This window comes from Rhipicephalus sanguineus, chromosome 4 (genome assembly GCF_013339695.2).
Source record: "Rhipicephalus sanguineus isolate Rsan-2018 chromosome 4, BIME_Rsan_1.4, whole genome shotgun sequence".
NCBI lineage: Eukaryota > Metazoa > Arthropoda > Arachnida > Ixodida > Ixodidae > Rhipicephalus > Rhipicephalus sanguineus.
Window position 1 is genome coordinate 72,517,092 of NC_051179.1, and position 24,660 is coordinate 72,541,751.

Here is a 24,660-nt window from a genome sequence, read left to right on the forward strand (position 1 = left end):
AATAAACGATAGAGGCATTCAAGAGGCTATGATATCTTATCTACAACCAAATATAAAGCAAGAACAAAAACGAAACTGAAACCACGTGTTTTGCATTTCAGTCAAGCCAAGCCTGTAGGCAAGTAAACTATTGAGCCAAAACGTATGAAGCCGCGAAACAAGAAGGCAAGAAGTTCGCGCTCTGCTGAAGTTTGTCGTCGGTGCTTTGCCCCTACAGGCCTACGCAATGTCAAAACGCGATTTTTGCTCTCTGATCTTGCCACAGCGAGTACGCAGGCGTCTCCAAGAGGCCGGTGTCGAAAATGACGACGACCTAATGGCAGCCGGTCCGTCTTTCGCGGCCGAGACGACGTTGGTTTTCGAAAGACGACGAGAAACTCCAGTCTTCAAGTTTGACACCGCTTCTGATTGCCTCAAGCGCAGCGAAAGCACGCAGCGCATAGCGACGTGGGTTCCCAGCATCGACGCTCTGCTAGACGGAGGCATTCCACGGCGCAAGATAATCGAAGTTACAGGCGCCGCCGGCACCGGAAAGACCCAGTTCTGCATGCAGGTAGCGGCGTCCAACGAACTGTCGAAGAAGTCGACCGTTTACGTAGATTCCAAGGGAGGTTTCACAATAGCGCGGTACCGAGAAATCTTGGAGGGAACTTCGAGAAGGCAGGAGTGGAGCGGTGCGATGTGTGGTGGCGATGGCGGCGCCGGCCTTCGCTACGCGTTGTGCGACTCGTGGCAGCAACTGGTTGCCGCAGTTTGGCTTTTGCCCGACAGACTCAGAAACTGCGAAGCGAAGGAAGAGGTAACGTTGGTCGTGTTAGACGGCTTCGACTTTCACCTGAGGAATCAGCTTCACGATCCCCGCGAGAGGAAGAAAGTGCTCAGCGGCCTGACGCAGAAGCTCGTCGAAATCGCGAACTGCGGTGCGGCCGTGCTCGTCACAAATCACTTGTCCATGAAGCCCAGCCACAGCGACCCGTCATCCCTCGTGATTGCTCCAGCCTTGGGACAGGGTTTCGGGCACGAGTGTGCGTACAGGGCAACGTTCGTCGGAGAGGACGGTCTCTATAAGGCCATCTTTTACAAAGCGCCAACTTTCGGGCGTACCGTGGTGTCGTTTAGAATACAGCGTGACGGAATCGTTGAAGAGACGGATGGTTTCTAAACACGATGGCTATGCGCAGATATGAGCGCCATGGGTACATGCGAGACTTGCGAGTGACATTATACAATCACAATGCTATTTTAACTGGCCTGTTTAACCACTGCCGTGTAATACACTATAGTATAGTTAATTTGACGTTATGTGCAATAATGGTTGCCTTATGTTGTACATTTGTCTTGTCACACACTATTTATGTTAAGAAGGCGGAAGCTTAGGGAAAGGTCAAGGCTTGAAGTGATGAGAAGTCTTGAACAAGAGTTCTCACTGGAGCCAACATTTTTACGAGACAAGTCCCCTTCTCAAAGTTCTGGCTCCAGTGACATCACTTGTTCAACAATTACTTGTCACTGTTTATCGTGTCACAATACCTTATTCTGGTACGTGGTTTGTCTGGAAAGATTGTAAAGTTTTCAAGTTTCACCACTGCAGAATATTGACATTCGTCGATGAGGTTGCGGCTGCAATTAATCCTACATGCCATGTCTATGTGAGGTGGCGCAAGCAAGGTTCCACTGTAGAGCTCTGCGTCTAAAGCTTTTATCTCAATAAATGTGGTTCTTCTTTAACTAGCCTTCAGTTACGTTTGTAATTAACCAGAAACATTTGATCATTTCCCTCTGTCACGCTGCCACTTCGCTTCCACCTCGTGTGCCAGTTTCTTACACGCTTTTGGCTTGACGGCTTGTGGTTCAAGATGCAGTGTCAGACCACTGCCTTCGCTTTCACCTGATATTTTTCGTCAGACGAATACTAACAAGTGCGTGTAGTCTGCATATAATGGGATTGCATTAGGGAAACACTATTGCAACAAGGGTGTTTTCTTCACAGACCAGAAAATGGACAATAAACACAATGGATAGTGATGATGTCTTGAAAATCTTAAGCCAGCTTGCTGTATTGTTACAGATCGGGACGAAATGTGCTCAAACCTGGTCGACTTTATGTTAGTATAGACGAACTTTGTTATATTCTAAACTAGCCAAAGAGTTGACATATTGTCGGAGCTTTGGCTGTGCCACAGTGGCCCATAATCCAGAAGACACTTGAAAAGATATTTGACAGACACTTGACACTTGAAGACACTTGAAAAGAAACATGAAAAGAATGCTTACCCTAAAGTTGCTCCCACTTCTAGTAATAAACCTCTTATTGTGAAATCGCACCAGTAGAATTTAGAAGGGTAATTTTATTCATTACCTCTTCTTTTTTGGTGTTCTTTTCCACACTTGCTGTCATGGCTACTAGCGGCGCTGACTAACACTATACCCCATATATACCCCATAAAGTGGACGGGAGGACGACCGCCACTTTAGTTCAGTGGCAGAGCATCGGACGCGTTATTCAAATGTTGCAGGTTCGGTCCCTGTTGGCGGCAAATTATCTTTTCGTCCACTTTACTTTCTTCACATTTACATCATAATTACTACTAATAACATCCTCTAGACTTTCCTTGGCTTTCTTGTCTGTTAGTTCTAATTGATGTTGTATCTAACAAAGAAAAACGAGCCCTTAAAATTCCCCTTCTTTGATTTACTCTCAAATAGAAAGTCAGCTACTTACAGCTTCTCTGCAATCCTCTGCCATGATCTTTAGTTGTCCTCAAAGTTTTGCCTCTATGCTTCAGCACTGCCATATGCATTGGTTGTGCAGTGCTCAAGGATCTCGCGAAACTGCTGTTAATAATTCAGGAGTGCAGGTTGTGTGCACTGTTTGTTTGCATTATTGTTTTTTTATGGTGCATGCCTCCCGTGACTATTTTGCATGCTTTGAGAGTCCAACACCAATCACGCACTCTTGTTTCCATACCAGCTCCGCTGAACATTACTTCAGTTTCCTTACTTCATTGTAAGGTGTGTAGGCTGGAGAAGCCTTCACAAATGCCTACTCTTTCCTCATTGAAATGACCAGAAGTTCTGAATTTGAAGTTTATGGGGACAACGGAATGATTGCAAAGCTTTTGTGAGACAGTTATCGCTTTGACAAGATTGACAAACGTAACATTACTGAAAGCAGAATTCTCGAACCCTGCTCCTAGCAGATGTGTCTTCAAGTTGCTCTAAAATTGTCAGGCTTGAATGAAAAACCATAGTTATTGTCACTCATCTTCCTCATGCTTCTGCAGACAGATTCTCTTTGTTTCAATCCTTTTTCCATTTAGTTTGTTTGACCATCTCTGCCTTTCATCTCTTCTCTCTCTGCTTAGGTTTTTCTGGTCCATGTTGTGTTGTACTTCTTCTAGTGCCGCTGAATGGTATGTCAGTACAAATACAACGCTGGGTCTCGGCTTTTTGAGCTAGCTGACGTTTGCTTATGGACTTAATTCGGTGACATGATGCAGCCATAATGAAAGACACAGATGCTTCGACAACTCCTGCAACGTTTGCAAGCATGTCAGTATTGCGCCATCTCTAAACATTGCAGTTCTGCAGCTTAACTGAAGGTCACAGAGGTGTTCCCTTTAATCCTTCAAAACTTGGCATGTTGAATGCTGCTTGTTAATTTGCAGTGTACATTGAAGAAGACCATGATGTAAGGATGGCGTACGGTAAAGCAGGCAGATGCATACAATTCAGTGCTTATGTTATTTGCTTAGACTATGTAATTAATAGATTGTGTATATATTGGCATGCACTGACACCAACCTGAGCTCAAGTTTTAATACTCTTGCGGTACCCGGTACTGTTTCAGCTGCAAATGCCGCGTACAGCGACATGATGGCAGAAGTGGTGGAATGTGCCATTCTTTGGTACGGCCACCTTGCTGTACTTGTTGGCTTTGCGAACTTTTTTTTAAACATTTAGTTGTCATCCTCGGCCTATTTTATGTGCACTTCAGGACAAAAGCCTCTCCCAATATTTTCCAGTTTACCCTATCTTGTGCGAGCTCATTGCATTTTACTCCTCTGAACTTCTTAATTTCATCAGCCTACCTAACTTGCCACAGGCCTTGCCTGTGTTTCCCATCCCCTTGTATTCATTCCATTGTGCTTACGGAACAGTAGTTGCCTTTCCTACATAGTACACCCACTTTTTTCTCTTATTGCTAGCTAGAATATCGGCTACCCATGTTTATTCTCTGATCCACTCTGCTGTCTTCTGATCTCTTGAAGCGGTGCTCACACCTATTTTAGAAGCCAACTTTACAACACCGTACACATCTCCTGCATACAGAGATGGCTCTGAGCCAGTGTGAAGGTCAGGAAATGGCGATACTTTATTTTGACATTAAAGTCAATTTTCACATGGCGCATCTACTGACATCGACACTATCGTGATGTCACGCCACAGTATCAATTCTGAATGAAAGAAGGGGAATTTAAGGGCTTGTTTTCTTTGTTAGACACAACACTAATGACAACCAACAGATAATCAAGCCAAGGAAAGAATAGGGGGCGTTGTACTTTCCTTGGCTTGATTGTCTGTTGGCTGTCATTAGCATCAATTCTGGTGACTCCACACACCAGTGTGGCTAGTCGTGATGACGTCAAGTACCAAAATATGCAAAGTTGTCACTTGTGCATAACCAATGAAGCCACAGAGTGAGGGGGCCGTGGGAACGTCACAGTATCTTGCGCAAGCGCATGACAGGCTCATATCGTCTCATGAGGTCAAGGTACAGTAGAAACTGAGGCTAGCTTTTAAAAACATATTGTAATTAATTTTTAAGGGTGCACTCATAATTACCAGTAAATTTTCTAGGCTCTTTAGGGCTTGCCCTCTCACTTCATGCAAAAAATATAACAAAGAATTTTTGTGTCAGTACACCTTCAATGTTGCACCTATCATTTTCCATTCCATATTGAGTTTCTTTGTTTTCCTCCAAGTTTAAGCCTCCATATGTTAGTACTGACAATATGCAATGATGAAAAGTGTAGAAGAATTTTCTCCATAAGGTATTTGAGGTAAACTACATTTGAATAGTGAATTGAATATGCCTACTTTCTAAACAAATTTTTACATAAGGGCTGTTTATATCGTTTTTGATTAAAAAAGAACAGGAAGAAGACTCGATTGGTACACCTAATGCCATTCACATTCAGTCCACTGAGGAGCTTGAAAGCGAGAAACTGTAATGGTTGTCATGTCTAGTGCTTAACCACCACGACAACAATAATACACAGGAACAGCACTCCACGAGAATCACATAGAGTGCTGTGTATGAGTGCATCTTTTTGAGATAACAAGCAGTATTCCTCAATCCTGGTTGCAGCCTACGGCCAGAACAGAGGAATACTACAGCAGTGCACATTTGTCTCAAACAGATGCAAAAATGATGTGATATACAGAATTACTTTGCCTTAATCTAGAAAACAAGTTTATAGGTTGCTAAAAGCAAGGTGTTCTTATTAAATGGCTTGAAGCTGTTCTACTGAAGCTTACTCCACATGCTTGTTGATAACCAGTGCATTGCTGCAGCAGAATCATTCAGAAACAATCCTCGCAATCAGTCATATTCCCTGAAGAAAATGGCAGCCATCTGTTGTACTAAAATAAAATTAAATATTTAACAATGTCTAATAGACAGTTCTCAGACTGAATAGCAGAGGTTATGTGATTTCAGTTTGAAATGTCGAATATTTGTACATACCTAAAGTAGCAATCCGTGCTTTCAGTTCAGTAACAGTATGTCTCTAAGCATTTATAATATAGAAAAGAGCTCGTGACGTGGACATGAGAAAGTGCCTTTAATAAGCTCAGGTACTGTGGTAATGAATAGATAAACGTTTTTGAGGTCACAGTTGGATCGCAAGGTCTTTAGCAGCAGGACAACCTACACAGCTGCAATAGTAACTGCTACTAACAATATCACAGGGATTATATCACAACTATAAGCTGTTACCACGGGCTAGAAGTAGACAACGACAAAGGAAATTCATCTTTGCCCGACCAGTGGGCTGCGTCATACAAGTTTGCGCACGCTGCCTAGAAATGAGCGTCAAAATCCCATTCTACTTCAGAACCTATGATCACTTGTTCAGCCGACCAATTGGCAACATCATTGAGCTTCTCAGGGCTGTTGGCACTGCGCACAATGGCAGAACTAAGCAAAGGGTCTTCCGATACGATCACCCCGGAGGAGGCGGCATGATTACTGGAGTCAAAATCTGAACCCAGCATCGAGACTGGGACCAAGTGTTCGTCCTCGGGATCGGACGGCGGGCAGGCCTCGAGAACCACGACCTCGTCGGGAACGATCTGCGCCGAGTTGAGGCCGTTAGTGGGAAGGGGAGCATCGTCGTAGAAGCTCTCCATGAGTCTCTTCACCGTCGGGGAGGACATGATGGCGGCCTCCACGGCGCGGTTGCTCCACCAGACTTGGCAAATTGTCGGGCTCGAGGGCTCGCTGATGGCGGCGGCATCGGCTCGGTTGCTAGCGCCTCCGGCTTCGCGCACACCCGTGAACTCCTCCTGGTCGCATTCCTCCAGCATTTCCAGCGATGGCGGCAGCTCTTGCGAGCTTTGTTCGCTGCGACATCGCTTTCTCCTCGTCAGCGACGATACTCCGGTCTCGAGGTTACGACGGAACTGGCTCCTCACTGCCCGAATGTTGCGCGGTTTCGCTCGACGCTCGGCGTCGTTCGCGAGCAGCTCGGAGACGAGGCCTTCCAAGTAACGCAGCCTCTGAACTGCCGCCTGCAGCACGGCGCGCCTGCACTGGTGTCGTCGGTTACGCACCGACGAAGAAGGCAGCACCAGGCAGCGCAGCGTGTTGAAGCTGCTGGACATCTCGGCTCGCCACTGAGAATCGGACAGCCTCCTGCGGTGGTATGCCGCGTTCCTGTCCAGGAATCGCCGTTTTGGACGACCGCGGGTTTTCGGTACAGCGGCGTGCCTCGAACTCTTGTGACATTTCGGCGGCATTACTCGATCCGTCGCGTCTTGAACCACCAAACTAAGGTTGGTTCAAACTACGCTTTGGTTTAAACCACCCGCCGTCTGGATGATTTAAATTTGAATAAATGGCAAGCCGCAAGCCAGCCAGCGATCCAAAATTATCCAGCGATTCAAGTGCCCCCTACCCGCACTTCTGTTTTCGTCATTAGAGCTAATCTTTTCAAAAACGTTTACCTTTGTTCTAGTTTTTGGCATGAGAATAAATTAGTTTTCGAGTCCTAAAATTGAATTTGGTAATAAATAAACCGGAGTATGTGGAAAAAAATAAAAGTGCTAGTGTACACCTATTCTAGGAGTACACTAGCGCCATTTAACTTTGATTTCATTCCAGCTAGCTAGCACAGCCCCTCTATGCAGCAACGCAACCAGCGCAGCTCCGACAGCTGCAATGAAATTTCGAGAAAATGCTGTGGAATGCCAGCGTGCCAGCCACTTGTAGGCTTATGTGTTTGTTTGCGTGGCTCGCGCAGCAATTGTTACAGCCAGATGGGGGCATCAGTTGCATCGCAGTTCTTGACATTGTGGAGCCTTCCCCGCTGCGTTCGAGTCTTGAATGTACACAGCTGTCCAATGTCGTATTTATGGCCGCTTTTGTAGCAACAGCTGTGAAGAGCTCAGTTTTCATAACTGAATCTTATCCTCATGGGTGTATGAGTCAAGGGGGATAGTGCGTGCGTCAGGATTCATGCATACGCTTTTCTCTTCACCGTCGGGGATCTCTGGTTCTAGTCTTGATTGCGGTGACAGCATTGCATGAATGCGAAAGCGTTCAAGTGCACATTGAGGAGAACGTCAGGCGGCCACAAACCGCGGACGTTCCTCTCACGACTTTGGAACGCAAAGCCTGCACAGCTGCTTTAGCATTTGAAACAATTATTGCGCGAACAGCTTGTTTGTACATCACTCGAAGTAAACCACCATTATTTTTCACAACTAAGTGCTAGTAAAGTAACGTACGTCGATAACCTGCAGCAAGAACCCTGAACGTAGGTGTCATCAACACTCGCTCGCAAACAGCTCTTGTAGCAAGGTCAACGTAGCCATCCTAGCGCTCGCTGCTAAGGCTTGCGCGCCATTCGTGACCTTGTGGCTAAAATCGAACTGAATACACAAACCTTCAGTAGTATTACTTGCACTGCAGAAATTCCTGAACATTAGCCACATTTTGCTTTCACTGATCTGGTTTGAGTTAAGTAAACGAGACGTTACAAAGGACGAAAACGGGAACAGTCCCACTTCTGTCGATACAAGCTAGAACACCTCGTAGCACATCACACCAACTGTCCCAACACCGATACAAAAGACCTACAACGAAGTTGTAACAAACGGGAAAGCGGCACATTACACTACGACACTACCCAAAGGTCCACCAGGCGCTGTCATTTACGGATGACCAGAATGACGTCTTGAGCACATGACCGACAAAAAATAACGACGCACAACCGCGACGGCAGTGCTCTCTTACGAGCAGAAATATCAACTGATAGTTGAGCACTAACGTGTCAACGTAAAAACTACCCTTTAGCGATGAGATTGTGCTTCAGTATCGGTCAGTTTTCTTGCCTTGGTCTACAGCACTGACGAAGTTCCGTTCGATAGTCTTAGGCTGCGGCGACATCCTTGTGGTAGTTACCCCACGGATGAAATTCCACAATGATAGAGAGGTACTGTCTTGTGCCATGCAACGCTATAATTTGCATGGAACAGCTAAGAAACGTGCCTTTTTTTCATTATGCCACGTGCCGCGGGAATGTTTACCGAGCATTTAGCCTTTCAGGGAGGACGAGAGAGCTACTCGATGCAACAAAACACCCGTCCCTACTGGACCAAGCGTGGGCGTCCATCCGCGGTCACTTAGGTAGAAATGATCTCAATTTTGTAGTTACCAGCACTAATGAGTGATCGCAATGTTTTAAAACGTGCCTGTTTGTTTCACGTATCGTTTGTAGATTCCAACTTCCCTTCTCTGCTGGCCCGATTTCTTTATTCAGCTCCCAGATCCAAGCAATAGTGCCGCATTTAAAAAAGTGAGTTATTATTCTTCAGAAACTCTTTACCCGTATGCATGTGAGTATAACGCAAATAAAAGGCTGCCCAACAACACACGTTTTGCTTCGAAAGGCAAATAACTTTACCAAAACTTGCAATGCGCGCATACGAAACCGCTGCTGCGTAGGCGCCGCCACTCTCCCTTCGAGTGTCTGAGTTTGGTAACGCCACAGCGATGGACAGGCGAACTAGTGTGTAATGTGGACCAGTTGGAAAACACCTTTCGGTGGTTATTGTAAAATAAGAAGCCCATCTTTGCTGTTTCAGCCGGGCTGTGTTATGGCGAGGACGTCGAAGAACTCTAGTTCATGAAACAGGGCTGACCCGATCGGCGTGAATGCGAAGCTAGCCAAGCTTTCAGGTGGTGTAGTGTTTGCTGCTGCTCAGTGCACAATGCCTTTCGCCCAGCGAATCGCAGATCGTAAAAAAAAGAGCCGACAGCTGCGTTACTCCAGTGCAGCCTTTAACTCGACCAATTTGTGTGCTAAGAGCCGTTTTAACTCTCAGTTTTTTTTTACTTTTGCAGCAATGAATGGCGTTCGACCCGTTCAACAGGACGTCAGCCATGGGGAGAAGAAGAAGAGGAACTACAAGCTACTCGTGGATCCAGCGCTGAAAAAGGGGGGCGTGAAAGTCTACAGATACGATGGAGTTGTTCCTGGGGTACGATGCCACCTTAGGACCGGCTCCCTTTGAACGTACCGCGGGCTGGATCGCGACTCGCTTCGTGCGCGGCCACTACGACTCTATGCGCGCCTGCCGGCTCACTAGTGGCCGTGTTTACGTCTATGCTGTGTCTTGGAGTGACAGTGTTGCCCACTGATGACACGCACGTTAATGAATAACAGGCATGCACAGCACTATCAGAAGATGATGTTGATGTCGGCTACATTTCCGCAGCATGCATACCCCGTTGAGTTCGCGAAAGCTAGTGGACACCCGCACGAAACACATCACATCGCACATGGCTGCAACTGCAGCTATGGCTCATGTTAGCTCAGATTTCGCTTACTTTAGTGCTGTGCTTCGCGGCTGCGCACGATCTAGAAATTACGACGCAGTTGAAGTGTTTGTAAATGTGCGTTGCCATTCAGGCATAGACATTGCACGTATACTGCACCTTCAGTTACTGTGAACAAGTCTAGTGTAATTGTTGCGACCATTACCTAAAGCAGGTACACGATTACACATTGCTCTTGTCTTTTTGTTTCAGCAAGAGAACCTGTACCCACCAGTTCAAGTTCGAGATCCGAGGTCCCGTCTCACGTTGCTGTGGGCGAGAACTGAAGTGGCAGATTTGCCTGTTCCTAAGTTTAAGGTGTGTAAATGGCTGGTGCCTAGTGGCTTCTTGCGTTGCAGCCTGGTTCACTGTTGAAAGCAATGAACTTGTGCTTCTTGGTGCCGAACATCGCAGTATGTCAGGAACTTCACAAATTGCACATTAATATCATGACACAGCCATACAAACACCGAAACTTTCAAAGTACAGAGTTCCATTTTTGTATTAACGATTGCATAGGAACTGGACTATCGACTGTGCATGTACACTTCATGCTACGCATGGACCACAAGAGAAACCATGTTTGTTGTACATTGTGTCTTCACTGAGGTTAGATGATTTTCTCTGGTGAAACTGAACACCTTGCAGGCTTGTTTTCTGAAAATAACTGTGCGGAGAAGCAGCCGTAGCTTTACAAGTGTACATACTAGCTTGTGGTTGCAGTACCAGGACTCGTTTCACTGTTGCGGCCAATAATCGTGGATCACTTTTGTTGCTTGAAACGTGATAACAGTATAAATGACGTGCTGTTACATACTTAGAAAACCCAATGTGTCGTGATTCCTTCGATTTCACATAAAGTATGTAGTTTATAGCAGATGTTCCGATCGGTGACAGTGTCAGCCAATCTGTTCTAGTTATGTGTGATACTCATAAGTTTTGTTAGCTGTGTCTTTTGTACAGTGTCATGTATGGGCATGTTGCAAGTCTTTAGCCTTACTGTGTGCACACGTTACAAACACATTAAGGAGGTGAAACGTGGCACAAAGCTCCGGATGTGGCAAATTGCCACACACATCAACTGCATCAACAGAAAATGGAGCCATTTCTCCAACATGCTGCATACTGCATCTAGCATTTCAATACTGCATCACTTGCACTTCACTTACGTTATCTTTGAGACTTTGCGTGCATGCTTGATCAAGACTGCAGTCGAGCTAAGGGGTGCATATGTGTAATTCTTTATTTCATGTCAGTGGAAGTGTCATAGCAATAAGAAGTTGCAGCGCAAAAGAAACCGTGATTTATTGTATGTAGTGTCTTCACTGCACCCTCATATCAGGGTGTGATAGTGTTAAGTTTTGCTTAGAGTAGTGGCAGCATTTGGCAGCTCAATATCCATGGAATGCTGCTGCTGCTGAACATGAGGTCACGGGTTTGATTCCCAGCCATTGTGCCTATGTTCCGATAGGGGCACACTGCAACAACATTTGTGTAATTAAATTTAGGTGCATGTTAAAGAACTCCATGTGGTCGAAGTTTATTCAGAGCCTTGAGCTGCTGAATCTCTCATAGCTACAAAGTTTTTTTGAATGTTGGACACCATAATTAGATCAGTAGGTGTTCTGCGGGCGTTAAAAAGGCATACTTTTGGCAGGTTCGCATATTTCAGTTTTCTCAATCGATTTGATTACCATGCATGTTCTGTCAAATGCTCGTGGAAGTGCATCGTAGTCTCTCTTGCTTTCCAGATTGATGAGCACTATGTGGGAGTACCACCACCACTGGAGGTGACCCTTACCAATCTTAATGACAACATTGGCAAGGCGTTCCTGGATGACCTCCTGAAGAAGTTTGGACAGATAGACGAGTCTGTCGTCTACTACCATGCACGCACGCGGAAACACCTGGGCTTGGCCCGTGTCATATTCTCAACTACGAAATCTGCCCGCTACTGCGTTGAGAAGATGCATCTTTCCTCAGTCATGGGCAACATTCTCAATGTTTTCCTCGATCCTTTTGGTGAGCTTACTCCTTTTGCTTGTGTCTATGATGCATCATTATCGACAGAGGCATTGGCCGCCTACAGATTTAGTTCCTGCTACCTTTATTGAACTGTACCATGAACTGTGTTGATTTCACTTCAAATCTAGGAAACACACAACTGCAAAAGATTCTGACTACAAAATTAGAATTTCAATTACGTAAAAAATGAAGAAAGTTGTCAACAATAAAAAAAAATTCCGATAGCAGGTTATGCCCAAATTATTTCCTCAACTAACTCTACTTTATGTCATGAAAGAGAAATATGTATGCACACAAAAGTTGACCGAAAATTCACCTGCAAGGAACATGACTGTCGTGCAGTGGCAGATAACAGAGCATGGTTAAAAGCGTGCGAAGTTGAGCTTGTTTGTACATATTCATAGTAGAAAACAGCGCGATACAACGAAGACAAGAAAGACCAAACAGGACTAGCACTGCATGTTTGTTTGTGCTTCATGCAGTGTCACTATGCTGTCACTACAGTTTGTGCACCCAGGGTGCTTATGTTTTTTCTCCTTATTACATCATTTTTACAGCATTAGGAGTCCTTGCATGCATGTCTTTTAGTAGGAATGAAAGTGAAAGGCATACATTTGTTGAGAGAATCTGTTAGCTCAGTTGCAAACTGTACAGAAATGTAATCGACGTCTTTGACTGTTGTGCTTGCCACAGGTCGAGAATGCCAGCGGCTCTATGAAGAGATGTCATCGGACCGTCCAAAGTTTCCCGAGCCAACACCTTTTGTTCCTGATCCCCCTCCTCCTCCGCCATCGCAGATGCTACCCACACCACCACCTGCGCCAAGAGTCCACCATCCGTCTCCAGCCCCTCCCCCACCTTCCGACTATGGCTACTCCAACCACTCCGATTACGGCTCGGGATCGTTCCGTTCCAATCAATCAACCCCAATGAGTTATGACAGCGGCTATTCCTACTGCTCATCGTCTCAGTACGCAGCACCCTCCCACTCTTGGGAGGTGAACCACTCCGGAACATCTTGGGGGTCCGATGGAATGGCCTGGCAGCAAGGGTCTGCGTGGGACCCCCACGCTGATGCCATTCCACCGCCCAAGCAGAGCCCAGCTCGTGAAAGCCTTGACACCCGCATAGAGCTCTTGTTGAAGCAGACAGAGGGCAGGGCCGGATTTCTGGACACTGGTGGGCCGCCATTCGGAAGTCCACCCTTTGGGGAAAGCCTGGCTCCTCAGCAGAGCTCCCCGGTGCCCTCCACGACGCAGAGCTCCGACGGACTGGCCGCAGTTCCACTCCCACCTTTGCCTCCCGACTCTTCTCCACTGCCACCACTGCCAGAAAGGGATGAGCTTCCACCTCCTCCACCTGAAGAAGAGGACGAAGCTATGGAGCTGCTATCAACTCCACCGTCACCGTTCTTATCGCTACAGGAGTACCACCATTGGGCTAGAATAACGAGAGAGGCAAGGACCAGGGACCTTTCGGACTCTGAGCTCGACGATCGGCGTGCCGATGTGACCATGCAGTCAAACGAGGAAACCAACCAGTCAGTGCCAAGCACGCGAGACTCAACACCAGTCCATGATGAACTGCCAGAGCCAGCACCGGAAGAGGAAAATGCCACCGAAAACAAGGTGGACGACGACGACGACGATCGCATGTCACTCTCGTCGCTGAGCAGTGGTGAAGAGAAACTGCAAGTGAATGCACCGCTACCTGAACCGCCAACTCCCAGCATGTACCTCACCCAGGAGGCAACTGCGAGCCCAGCCGCAGTCGCTTATCCGGCGACACCTGGGACGTCCTCGATGTATGCACCGGTCTCCGTCTATCCGAGCGCGCACCCCATGTATCCCAGTCAAGAGGTGCAGATGATGGCACAAATGGGCATCTGGAAGCCCGGCATGGGGTCGGGCGTTCAGTCACCATCTCCACATTCACAGCAGCCGCCACTTCCACCGTCGCCGATTCGTTCTGGGTCGGCCTATGGCTACCACGGCAGTGCACCGACACCCGCGGCTGCTGCTGTGCACCCTCCTCCTCACATGCCAGCCTACAATCCTCTCTACCCGCCACCGCCGCTGCCCCATTATGGCTCGGCATCGACGCACTCGCATCACTATGCACCTCACTACTACCCATCGTCGTCTACGCCGCCGCAGTATGGCCGTGTTGACTACTCGGCAGCCCGGATGCCACCTTCACCTTACAAGTGGTACAACACTATGGCACCAATGCAACGTGTTGGCTTTGCCAGGGCAAACAGCCCTCCTGTGCCTCCTGGCACGATGAGTACAGACCCCAATGCACCCACTGTGCGTGCCGTGTTAGACGCCCTAGTGGCGGAACTGAGGGAAATTGTGAAGCGGGACATATGTAAGCGCATGGTGGAAAGCTACGCATTCAAGCGCTTTGAAGTTTGGTGGGACGAACAGGTTTCAGCGGCATCTAAGGTATTGATGGTGCACTTCCTCCTCTGCTTTGTTTCGTTATGCCAAATGGGCTGTGCATTGCGAGCTTCTTTGTTCTGTTTGCTGTAAGTGTACGCGCTCGAAATCTTCAGATGATATCAGTGGGAAGCTGCTTAGGAAATGCACAGGAAGTACTTAAAGTATGTTTTATGTGTAGTCCTGCACTTAAGCCTCACTGTAGGGAACTTACAACACATGCTACAAAATCCTCACCATAAATCTACTTGATTTTCATAATCCGAAGCCCATGGAATACCGTGTCGTGATTCTATTTCAAACTCTTGCACTGGCTTTTGCTTATGCTGCAAGATGTCCTCCTTGTTCTCGTATCTTCTGATCTCAATAAGGTGTACTTGACAGTTGCATCTTTTGGTACAATATCTCTTGGCCGTAAAATCTGCGAAGGAAATGTTTTTCAGAAAAACCATGAGTATGATGAGTGAGCCGGCTCGATAAAGTGTTGTTGGAAGGGTTATTCTTGCAGCTTTCATTAGTGCTTGGCAAGTGGGAGGGTAAACCATGGTATAATCATATGGTCCTGTGTTGAGGATTTCTAGTAACTCGTGAAAACATTGCTAGCAGTTCTTGTAATCTAATAGTCGTCTGGGCCGTTTTATTGAAATAGTCGTGCAGCAACTCGTAAACGAAGAGCCTGCAATTTTCGCATTCTTGAGAGACCAGGAATCGCACTCCTGGGAAAAAGAAAGAATGGGATTGGAGATAGCACATGTAGCAGCAAGCAAGCTTAGGAGCGAAGAAACGATTGCACACCGTCTCTCTTGCGGTCTGTAAAATTTTCTATGCACCGCCTCTGGTTCAGCTTGAAAAAGTTGAAAAACAGCAATTATTGTTTCAACGATTTAATATTTGAATAGTGTCGCTCTTGAGGCCCTGGCATGAATGCATGAGCATATGGAGGGAAATCTAGTAGTGAAGAGTTTACCTCTGACTTGGCGAGATACGCAGATCTTGTACGCCACTTCATGCATCGAGTGCAACCCTGAGGAAGCTAGAGAGGCTGTCTGCAATGTCTGCATTCACACTAACGAATAGCTTGGCAATTTTTACAGTGCCGTATTTCCCAGTTTATAAGATGCAACCCCTACTTTTTACGAATTTCACAGGAAAAAATGATGTATAAGACGCATGTATTCTTAACTCTGTCAGCATGATAAAACACAACGATGCACACAGAGTACATCCATTGCAAAATGCGTAGTCACGCATGGCATTGAATATCTGTAAGCAGCAGTATAAAACTTAAAAATAGCGCTGTCCTAAGGCGCAGGAAACCAATATTTATTCCCCTGGATTCGAAGCCACATCCTCCGGTGCACTGTAAAAAGTTCCGCCTCGGTTGGCAGCATCGCTGAGTTGCCTTTGTCGGCCTCTGAGTAACTCTTTTATGCGGCGTTGTAAGCACGTTGAAGCACATCGTTGGCGTTGCCTCTACGGCATTATGAGGCTTGGCGGGTACACATAAACAACGATCTTGCCGCACGATTAACACCACCATGGTAGAATAGGGTTAACACCTATATACACGGATACAAAACGTAGATGGTGACTGGAATCAGGAAGCTGCAACCACTGCTGGACTGCAGCGACATCTCACACAGAAACTGATGATGATGATAATGAAGTTGTACTTTTGTTTTTGTAATTGGTATTGTGGGCACTGCAATGTTACAATGAAATGTTGTGGTGCCCTTTTTTCTTTATTGCCTCAGTTCCATGGGTTTAATGCTTTGTTTAAGAACAAACAATTCGAACAGTACAATAGTGTGCGTAACGGTGGTGGCTATTATTGCGGCCGTAATCTCCGTGGCCGCTGCACTGCTGACATCAAGACCACACCCGCTTCATTCTTACAACAAGACTACATATCTTTTTATGACTGCTCTTGTGCTCAGTTTATCGTACTTGTGAATGAAATATGGACATATTGGTCTCGCAGAATCGCATGACTTTTTTGTGTATATAAGGTGCACCGTTGTATAAGACACACCAGCGAAAATATAGGAAAAAAGGTGCGTCTTATACACCGAAAAATGCCGTAGTTACCTAGACCTTTCTTTATTTAGAATCAGTAATAAACGTAAATGTTCTAAAGATTGAACAGACTGTGTTATATGGCTGCTAATACTTTGTTTTAGATAATTTAGCTTTTCAGATTTTTTTCCTTCCTGGGTTTATTGTGTGCAGCTGCTTAGGACAGCCTCATGAACATGCTCATACAAGCATGAACTGTTGGCACACTGAAGCATAGAGAATCCAACAGACACAACTACTTATGGATGTTGCGTGTAGTCTTACATGTCTGGTACGAAGCCCAAAAGACACTGCGAAAGTTTACGTGAGGTGCATATTTGAGGTATCCGTTAAAAATTAAGAGCTTGTTGAGGCGTGAATTCGTGTACTTGAATTCAGAGCTTGAGGTCTAAACCACTCGCAGCTTCTACAGCATGGCACACTGAGTATGAAACGGAGTATAGATTTGTCGTATTTTCAATATTTGATGGCCTTAGCAGGGGGCAGTACTCTTCGTTTATGAGTTCCTTGGGTACGGACTCTGCATGGATTAGCTAAAGCTGACGGGCAGGAAGCTCTAGTGGGGCGTTGTTCTAGTGAGGCATTGCGACGCAGATTGTGACGCTTTGATGTATCATGAAATGTGACCCATAGAGAATGTGACCTTAGTTCATTACTTAGATTCATGGCTACCACTACATTGTGCCTAATGACATACCGTTGCTCTGCTCTTCATTTGGGGAAAGAAAAACTACATTTTGAGGACATTTGTCATATGTGCAGAATGAATATAACGTAGTAGTAAAATGAATTATGTTACTAGCTTTCAAATGTCACCTGTGATAAAATTCAGTGGTAGCCTTTTGGTAGCCTTTTGGGACGTTAAACACCAGATATTATTATTATTATTAGCCTCTGTTTAATGTGATTGATAGAGTACCCTTTACATTTCTTTGCACCCAGATAGGAATATATATAAAAATAAAGAAGTTCTCATTTATACATTTGGCATTAGTTGTCAAGTTCGTTATGGGAATATGTGGCACACTTTAACAATGCGTATTGTGATGCACCCTATCCATTCCCTGTCATTCTTCTTGCTTAGTGATTTTCATGCTGTACTAATAATGCAATGCGTTGACGAATCTTGAAACAGCTGGTTGAAAATTTTTTACATATATTACTGGTGCCCTTAGGGGATGAACTTGTACCTTCTTAACCTGTGTTCCATTGATCTTTCAAATGTATTTGATGTTTCATGCGGTGTCAATAGCTGAATTATATTACAAGGAGAGAAATTCACAGTTCATTTTGAGGGTATAGTTGGCTAGCTTTTGATTTCCTTAAACCATCGATGTGGCACTCATCGGTGACTGCATTCCTTGTTCCAAGCGTACTATTGACCATAGTCACTAATGCATTTGATGCTACTCACGTAAAACCTCTCAAAATTGCATCGCAGAAAGTGAGCAGTCGAAAATACTACCTAATCACGCAACAGTTGCACTTGTATATCAAGGTACAGCATTTCCTAGAAAGCGGTAAAAAAAGAAAGTCTGGGATATCGGTAGAGTTGGGTTCACGCTGCTGTCTGCTTTGCATGCAGAAGGATTAGACAAATGCAAGCTCAGTCATTTTGATGTTAACTGCCGAAAAACGAAGGGGCCTGACTTTGAAATGGTATTGGTGACAATGATGATTGCATGGATGCTGATGATCAGTAATCATGATAAGAGGACAAGTGTTCTCCTACTCATTCTGTGTTGTGTTGTTCTATGATGTGACAGCCAGCCCAAATGAACATGTTATGTTTGTTCTGTGTGCCTGTAGCTAGCATGGGGGGTTGATTTCCATTTATTTTTTATTTCTCTCAACAGTCAAAGACTCCAGAGGCTACGCCGAAAAATGAAGCGACGAAGCAGTCAAACTGTTTCATCATTATCATCGCTCTTTGATGGCTCGAGAAACGAGTCCAGCTTCTCTATGGGCGAAAGCTTCAATTCTGGCTTTGGATTTGGCCTTCGAGCGGCCATGCCCCGAATGCCATCGTTTAGGGTAAGTGCAATCACCCTGACTGCCGTTGTTCTGCCTTTGGTACATCAACTTGTGGATGTCATGCTGAAGAGCATTGATGGTAGGCTGCAGACACGGAGCCAAATTTTTCTTACCACCCTCTCTTGGATCTCTACATGTATAGGAGCCACTAAAGAGTAAATCAAAGCATGGATTTAGTGATGCCACACAACAAGACATTTCATTGTTGCTGAAAGCAGTTGCTGCATAAGTATTTTCTTTGTTTTGGAAGCATTGTATACGTGTTAAACGCATTAGCTGAAGCCCCCAACCAACATGGAGTTTTCTGCACAGCAAACAGCGGGTGCTTGTCGCATCACTGTCACATGTGACGCCTGCATCAGCAAATTACGATATGTGAGTCGTCAACAGTGGAGGTGCACGACTCGGATCTGGCAGCCATGCATCACATACGGCAACTTTATAAATAGATAGCGCTTCAGTGATGGTCACACACAGTTTTGTTCAGTAAAGGCCGCGAGAGGCAATTGCATGGGTTCAGAGTTCTTCCCTTAATGGGTAGCAGTATTACCACCCACCACTCCGGCCGACTGCTCCTCTCTATGACTACGCACCCACCACTACCCATTTCTCAGACTTTAGGTCTGCAGTATGAACAACTTTCTGTTGCCCCTAGTACAGTTGACAATACAAGTACAGTACATACAAGTATGGAATCCAATTTTTCGGATTCTGTAGGGATCATGAAATCATCCGAAGAGAACTAGTGCTTGCTTCTTCGCTTCTCCTTTATGCGAATAAAAGCAAAAGCGGAACACACAAACCGGTTGGCACAGCCCATGACAAGTCATCGTAGCGAAAACATTAGACTTTGTGTAGACTGTGTCAGGGATTTGTCACAACATGTTAGCAATTAGTAGGTTAAAAATGAGCAAGTATTAACAGTGTTTTACTGATGGTATACGGAAGATGCACATGTGCATACGTAATTGCGTCTCGCGACAGTGGCCCCTTCACTATCTTGGTATGTTTTAGTGAGTAGCATATCTGCCTTGCGGCGAAACCAACTTTTGGGGCCAGCTATGACAGCAAACTGAATGGCACACGAGAACGCTGGCTTAAGGCTGAAAGATAATTAATGTCGCCGTGGTTGTGGCTTCAAATAATGCCATTTAGGACCTGCAATCATAGCATAAAGTGTAGAAAGTCAGAAAAATTAGATACCGATGAGTATCATCATCTGAAATTTCTCACATGCCTTATTCTCATTACCTCTATGGGGCACGGGGCAGTGCACACCTAAATTATATCGTTTAAAAGTTTCTATCGAAGCTTTGCTAATGTACTGTGTGAGCTGAAGATTAAGAAGCAATAATAAATACGCTGCTATTATGTCAGCCTGTGCTGGGTGATGCTTAGCGATGTACCACGACTTAGGCTATATGACGCGAAACTGAGCAGTCCATAGTGTTTATTCCAAGCTGCATTTTCCAAGTTCTGAAATACACAGGGTGGCAAGTATTATGCAGGCAAGTGCTGAACAGTCCATCCAGTGTTGGCACATAAAACTGCTGTAAATGCTGGGTTTTAGATTTGATGTCCTTCCCAATAAACAGAGCGTAAAAAGTGTCCCCTCGTTTTATGTTGATAGAAGTCTATGGTTTTTTGTTGTATGGTCATTATGGCATAAGGAAAGAAGAGATTGTTTCTTCTCCCTTTTTGCTTGTGTTGTTGTCTTTGTGAATGCGTAAACTTCGCAAGCAACCTGCACATATGTTTTAGGATGTGTTAAGGTGATAATTACAAGTTCTTTGCTTGATTTTAATGCTGTATTTGAAAGTGCTGCAATAGAATTAAGAACTGATGGGAGAATGCCGGCATTTCACCGTTAGGTTTGTGAACTCTTGATGGTAAAGTTGCTTGATAACAGAAGCGAACAAGCGAATGGCTGCTGGCAGCTGTGTGGGGTTTCCTACTGTCAGCTGCACTGATCACCAGTGCACGCATCAGGTTCCCAGTGGGTACTGTTCGTTACGGCCCAATGCCTAATCTCGTATAACAATCACTTGGGACATTACTGATGATGTGCCGTGGATTGTCATACATTAGTAGCGGCCGTCCCTGGACAAGAATCATGACAATTAGCGCGCGATCTTTACTTTTGACGATGAATGAGCTTATTGAAAGAATTAAGCGTTTTGTTTAGTTACCTGCATTGAAGATTTAAGATTACTTAGTTGTTTTTTTTTTTTTTTTCAATTTTAATTGCCTCAAAACCGGGGGTTGACCTATATTCCAGGTCGACCTATATTCCATTTTTTACGGTAAGTAGCAAACATGCTGGTCATTCGGAAGCTTGGCTAGCCTTTTCATGAATGGCTTTTAGTACTGGCGATGTACTGTTGTGATTGTTGCAGTTTTCTTTTGCAGTTTGTGGTAATGCTCGAAGAACGCAGTATGTTTCACGCAGTTTTCTTTTGCAGTTTGTGGTAATGCTCAAAGAACGCAGTGTGTTTCACATAATGCCATGCCATACACTGCGGGGCAGCCTTGTGGAAAGCATGGTGGTCACAGCGCATTCTCTCTCTATTTTTTCTTTGCAGAGAATACGAAAACCGCCGTCACCACCCCCTCTTGATGATGAAGACAGCAGAAAGCCTGGTGATTCAGGTAAGCAAGATGCATGCTTGCTCTAGTCACATTGACATTTCATGGCTTCGTGGCATTTAAACTGGACATCAGCAGCTGCAAATGGTTCCTGATTAGGAGGAAGCCTGTATCAGTAGACTTGGTGGGAGCAGCTGTGCTAATTGCACGAGAAGCAAATCCAGTTTCAATTGTGAATTGCTGCTCTAGCATTGACAGTGATGTGAAAACCTGGGGCGCTGACACCATGAAAGCAGTGCCTTCCTGTTTGTGAACAGAGTAACCATGTGCTCCTGTTTGCATGTACTAGAGTAGACTCTCATTAAACAGTAGGTGAAGGGTCCAGGAAAATATATCCGTTTAATGAGAGACGAAGTGGGGCGCGGAATTCAAGAATGAAACCAATTATGTCAGAGGCAGTTGTTTCATTTAAGCAGAAATTCCAATTAAGAGGTTTTCGTTTTCTTTAGTCTACTGTATTTTGAAAGAAGCTGTCTTGTGTTCGTGCTGCGTCCTGAAGTTTGATCTCATCTTGCATTACTCTAAATTAACTTCATGCATGGTTTTTGTCATCCCCAAGGACACAATGGCCCTATACCAAATCGGTGTCAATTTTCTCGAGAGTTGACGCAAAAGCACTTCCTTAAAGTTGCGTGTTCATCCAACTAGATATCCAAAATGGATATCTTATGAAGTCACTTCCAAAATTATTGAGATGGGTATTGAAGGCAATGTGCAACTGTAGAAGTTGATTTTGGGAGAATAGTTGAACCCACCTATATTGAGCCCACATATAACGAATTATTGTGTGTATCAAATGGTTGTAAAATCCCTCTGAGTATGTTTTTAACATTAAGTGTAACCTCGTCAATACGTGTCTGCTGGGAACGCGGCATAACTACACACTAAACGGTAGTATGCATTAACCACCAAGTACAAATTTGCATCTCTTGACTTGCGCCATGTTGGCGCTCACAAAGAAATAAATACAGTGCCACAGCAAATATTGCCTAAAGTACCCACCACAAAGCCTCTACAGAGCATTTCTTTCTTTTTTTTGCCGAAGTGCGAAAAATATTCTAGCACACTTGCATGAGTTTGGTCTGGGGCGGGGGGAATTCCCGTCGCTGCATTTTATGGACTCAACAGGGCCCAGTTGTTCAGTGGTGGCAACTACAAACAGGCACCTGCACTAACCACGTCATTATGAATCACATTTGCCTTGATTTATATATGACCAACTCATGTACAGTAGAACATGTACAGTAGAACCTTGTTGATACGTTCCCGCTTAGTGCGATTTCCCGGCTCCTACGCTCGAAATCGCGAAAATTAAAAATAACCCAATACAGCTGTGTGTAATACGTTCCGGTTAATATGTTCCCGGAAAATACGATTATTTGGCAGCAACGTTCAGTACCGTGGAAAACTGCCGTCGTATGATACGTTTTGTACTCGGAAACTCTCATTCAGGTGTGCAAAAAGGGCCCTCTCATGTACTTGTGAAGCGCGAAGTGGCAGACAGCCGCCGCTCGGTGACGGCAGCTTCTCAGCAGTGCCTTTCCTCCCTCCGCGCTTTCTCTGCTTTGCACAATTGTCCCCTTCGCGTCTCTTCCGAATTGCTCGATCGTCCCCTCCGTGTCTTCTCCGAATTGCTCAATCGCCGCTCTCTGTCAACCACACACCAACCCGAAGGCAGTTGGCGACGCTGGCCGTCAAAATCTTTGAACGGCTTGCCGCGGAAACACACATGCCGCCGCCGCATCGCCACCGCTGCAAAACACGCCGCTACCCGTAACCATAGCAACGCCGCCATTGTGCCCAGTGAATATGGCCGATAATTTCCCCCACACTTTTCTCCTGGAGTGCATTCATTTTTGGGTTGCTCCGCCCAGTGCAATTCCAGTCGGCGTATTTCTCTGGCGGGGCAATTCTGCCTACCAGCAGGCGTCAGAAGCTGCCAGAAAAGATTTGTTCTGGAAGATGTCTGGGGGGTTTCTGGTTATCAGACGCCAAAATGAGATGATGCGCGCTCGCCGTCATCTTTGTAACGACTTGACAGATCGCAGTGCGGGCGCTTGGGGACTTCACCTTCGGTTGCCATTACGCAGGGCATTATCTTTCAAGCCCGTTCCGCCGTGCGAGATGGTGCGATTACGAGTGGCGGCGAACATACCAGCGCATGTCTCAAGTTAACAGAACGTAAACTGATCAGCGCGAGTGTGCGACGTAGTATGCGATAACCTTGAACAGCTGTCGCTTTCGGGGATGCCTATCACTTTCGCGAGATTTCGCATATTGTGTTGTACCGCGATTGTTACATGCACTGCGAAGAGTTGAGCTTATTAAGCCTTTAGCTGCGCGGCAGTTTTCTTCACGGACGGGGCAAGTCACGCGTGATCTTGCGAACATACGTGATCGTATCCCAAATGCGTATGCTCAAGAATATCACTTCTGCTCTACGGCAAACCTAGCCCCATATTTCCAAGCGGCAATGCAGAAAGAACCGACGCTCATGCGGCGCAAAGTTTCGTCTGCTGACACGGCGGTAGCGTTTCTTTACGTTTACGCTGGTTGTCCCAGAGTTCAATTTTGCAATATTCGGGTTGTCTCGGAATTTCAATACACGTGACCACGACATTATTTTCGGTCAGGACCGGAACTAGCTGGCTGACCTCTGGCTGCCAGCGAGATGCCAGGAGTTCGAAAATCGAAAAGTCCCTCCATGTTTTTTGAGCAATAAATGTTTTTTGCCCTTGCACCTCAATATGGGCTTGTCAGCCTCAATTTTTACTGGATTCGGATCGTACGTTTATTTTCCGCGTTTTTTTTCGGAAACGTATCAATGAGGTTCTACTGTATTTTACTGATAAGCCACCTAGCTCATATCCTGTGGGAGTGTCCAGCACTAAATGCCAAAACTGGGGATGCGGCTTCCTAGGAAGACCTACGTATGCAGTGGCAGGCCGTGCTGCTCAGCTCAGGACTAGACCACCAATTCTAAGTGATCTATCAGGCCAAAGAAGCTGTTGAGAGACAAGGTCTCTAGGCTGGCTCTTAGGTAGGAACCCAGCCCGGTAGCCCGCAGGAACTAAGTAAAGTTAGTCACCCACTCTCGCACAACCGTCCGATAGCGCGTGGTGACAACACCAAGGAGCCTTTCGAAACTATTAGTCCAGGATACGCAGTGATTGAAATAGTCACAGAATGAGCGGTGTCAGCTTTCTGTGATACACACGTATGCATCTGCACAGCGATCTGCTACTAAGCGAAGACTGACGCAGTTTACATTGAAACATGGTATGGCCGCATGGAGCCGATCGTCCCCTGACTAGTTGCGTGCAGCGCGTCACC

The 24,660-nt window shown here is 45.7% G+C and overlaps 3 protein-coding genes across 3 annotated transcripts in view; 2 read left to right on the top strand and 1 right to left on the bottom strand.

The window, feature by feature from the left end:
• Positions 1-158: 158 nt before the first annotated feature.
• On the top strand, positions 159-1,728 carry LOC119390248 (DNA repair protein RAD51 homolog 3). Its single transcript, XM_037657823.2, has one exon. It carries the CDS (start codon positions 227-229, stop codon positions 1,160-1,162), a length of 936 nt encoding a protein of 311 aa, XP_037513751.1. The 5' UTR covers positions 159-226; the 3' UTR covers positions 1,163-1,728.
• Positions 1,729-5,828: 4,100 nt separating this feature from the next.
• LOC119390249 (uncharacterized) lies at positions 5,829-7,125 on the bottom strand. Its single transcript, XM_037657824.2, has one exon. The coding sequence runs from the start codon at positions 7,021-7,023 to the stop codon at positions 6,085-6,087; it is 939 nt and encodes a 312-aa protein (XP_037513752.1). The 5' UTR covers positions 7,024-7,125; the 3' UTR covers positions 5,829-6,084.
• Positions 7,126-9,232: 2,107 nt separating this feature from the next.
• Positions 9,233-24,660, top strand: part of LOC119390250 (histone-lysine N-methyltransferase SETD1A-like) — a 35,760-nt gene continuing 20,332 nt past the window's right edge. The window contains exons 1-7 of the mRNA XM_049415230.1: positions 9,233-9,466; positions 9,632-9,768; positions 10,319-10,423; positions 11,857-12,127; positions 12,824-14,612; positions 18,504-18,681; positions 21,264-21,330. Coding sequence (XP_049271187.1) covers positions 9,634-9,768; positions 10,319-10,423; positions 11,857-12,127; positions 12,824-14,612; positions 18,504-18,681; positions 21,264-21,330 — 2,545 coding nt within the window. The 5' untranslated portion in view covers positions 9,233-9,466; positions 9,632-9,633. The remainder of the gene's footprint in view (positions 9,467-9,631; positions 9,769-10,318; positions 10,424-11,856; positions 12,128-12,823; positions 14,613-18,503; positions 18,682-21,263; positions 21,331-24,660) is intronic.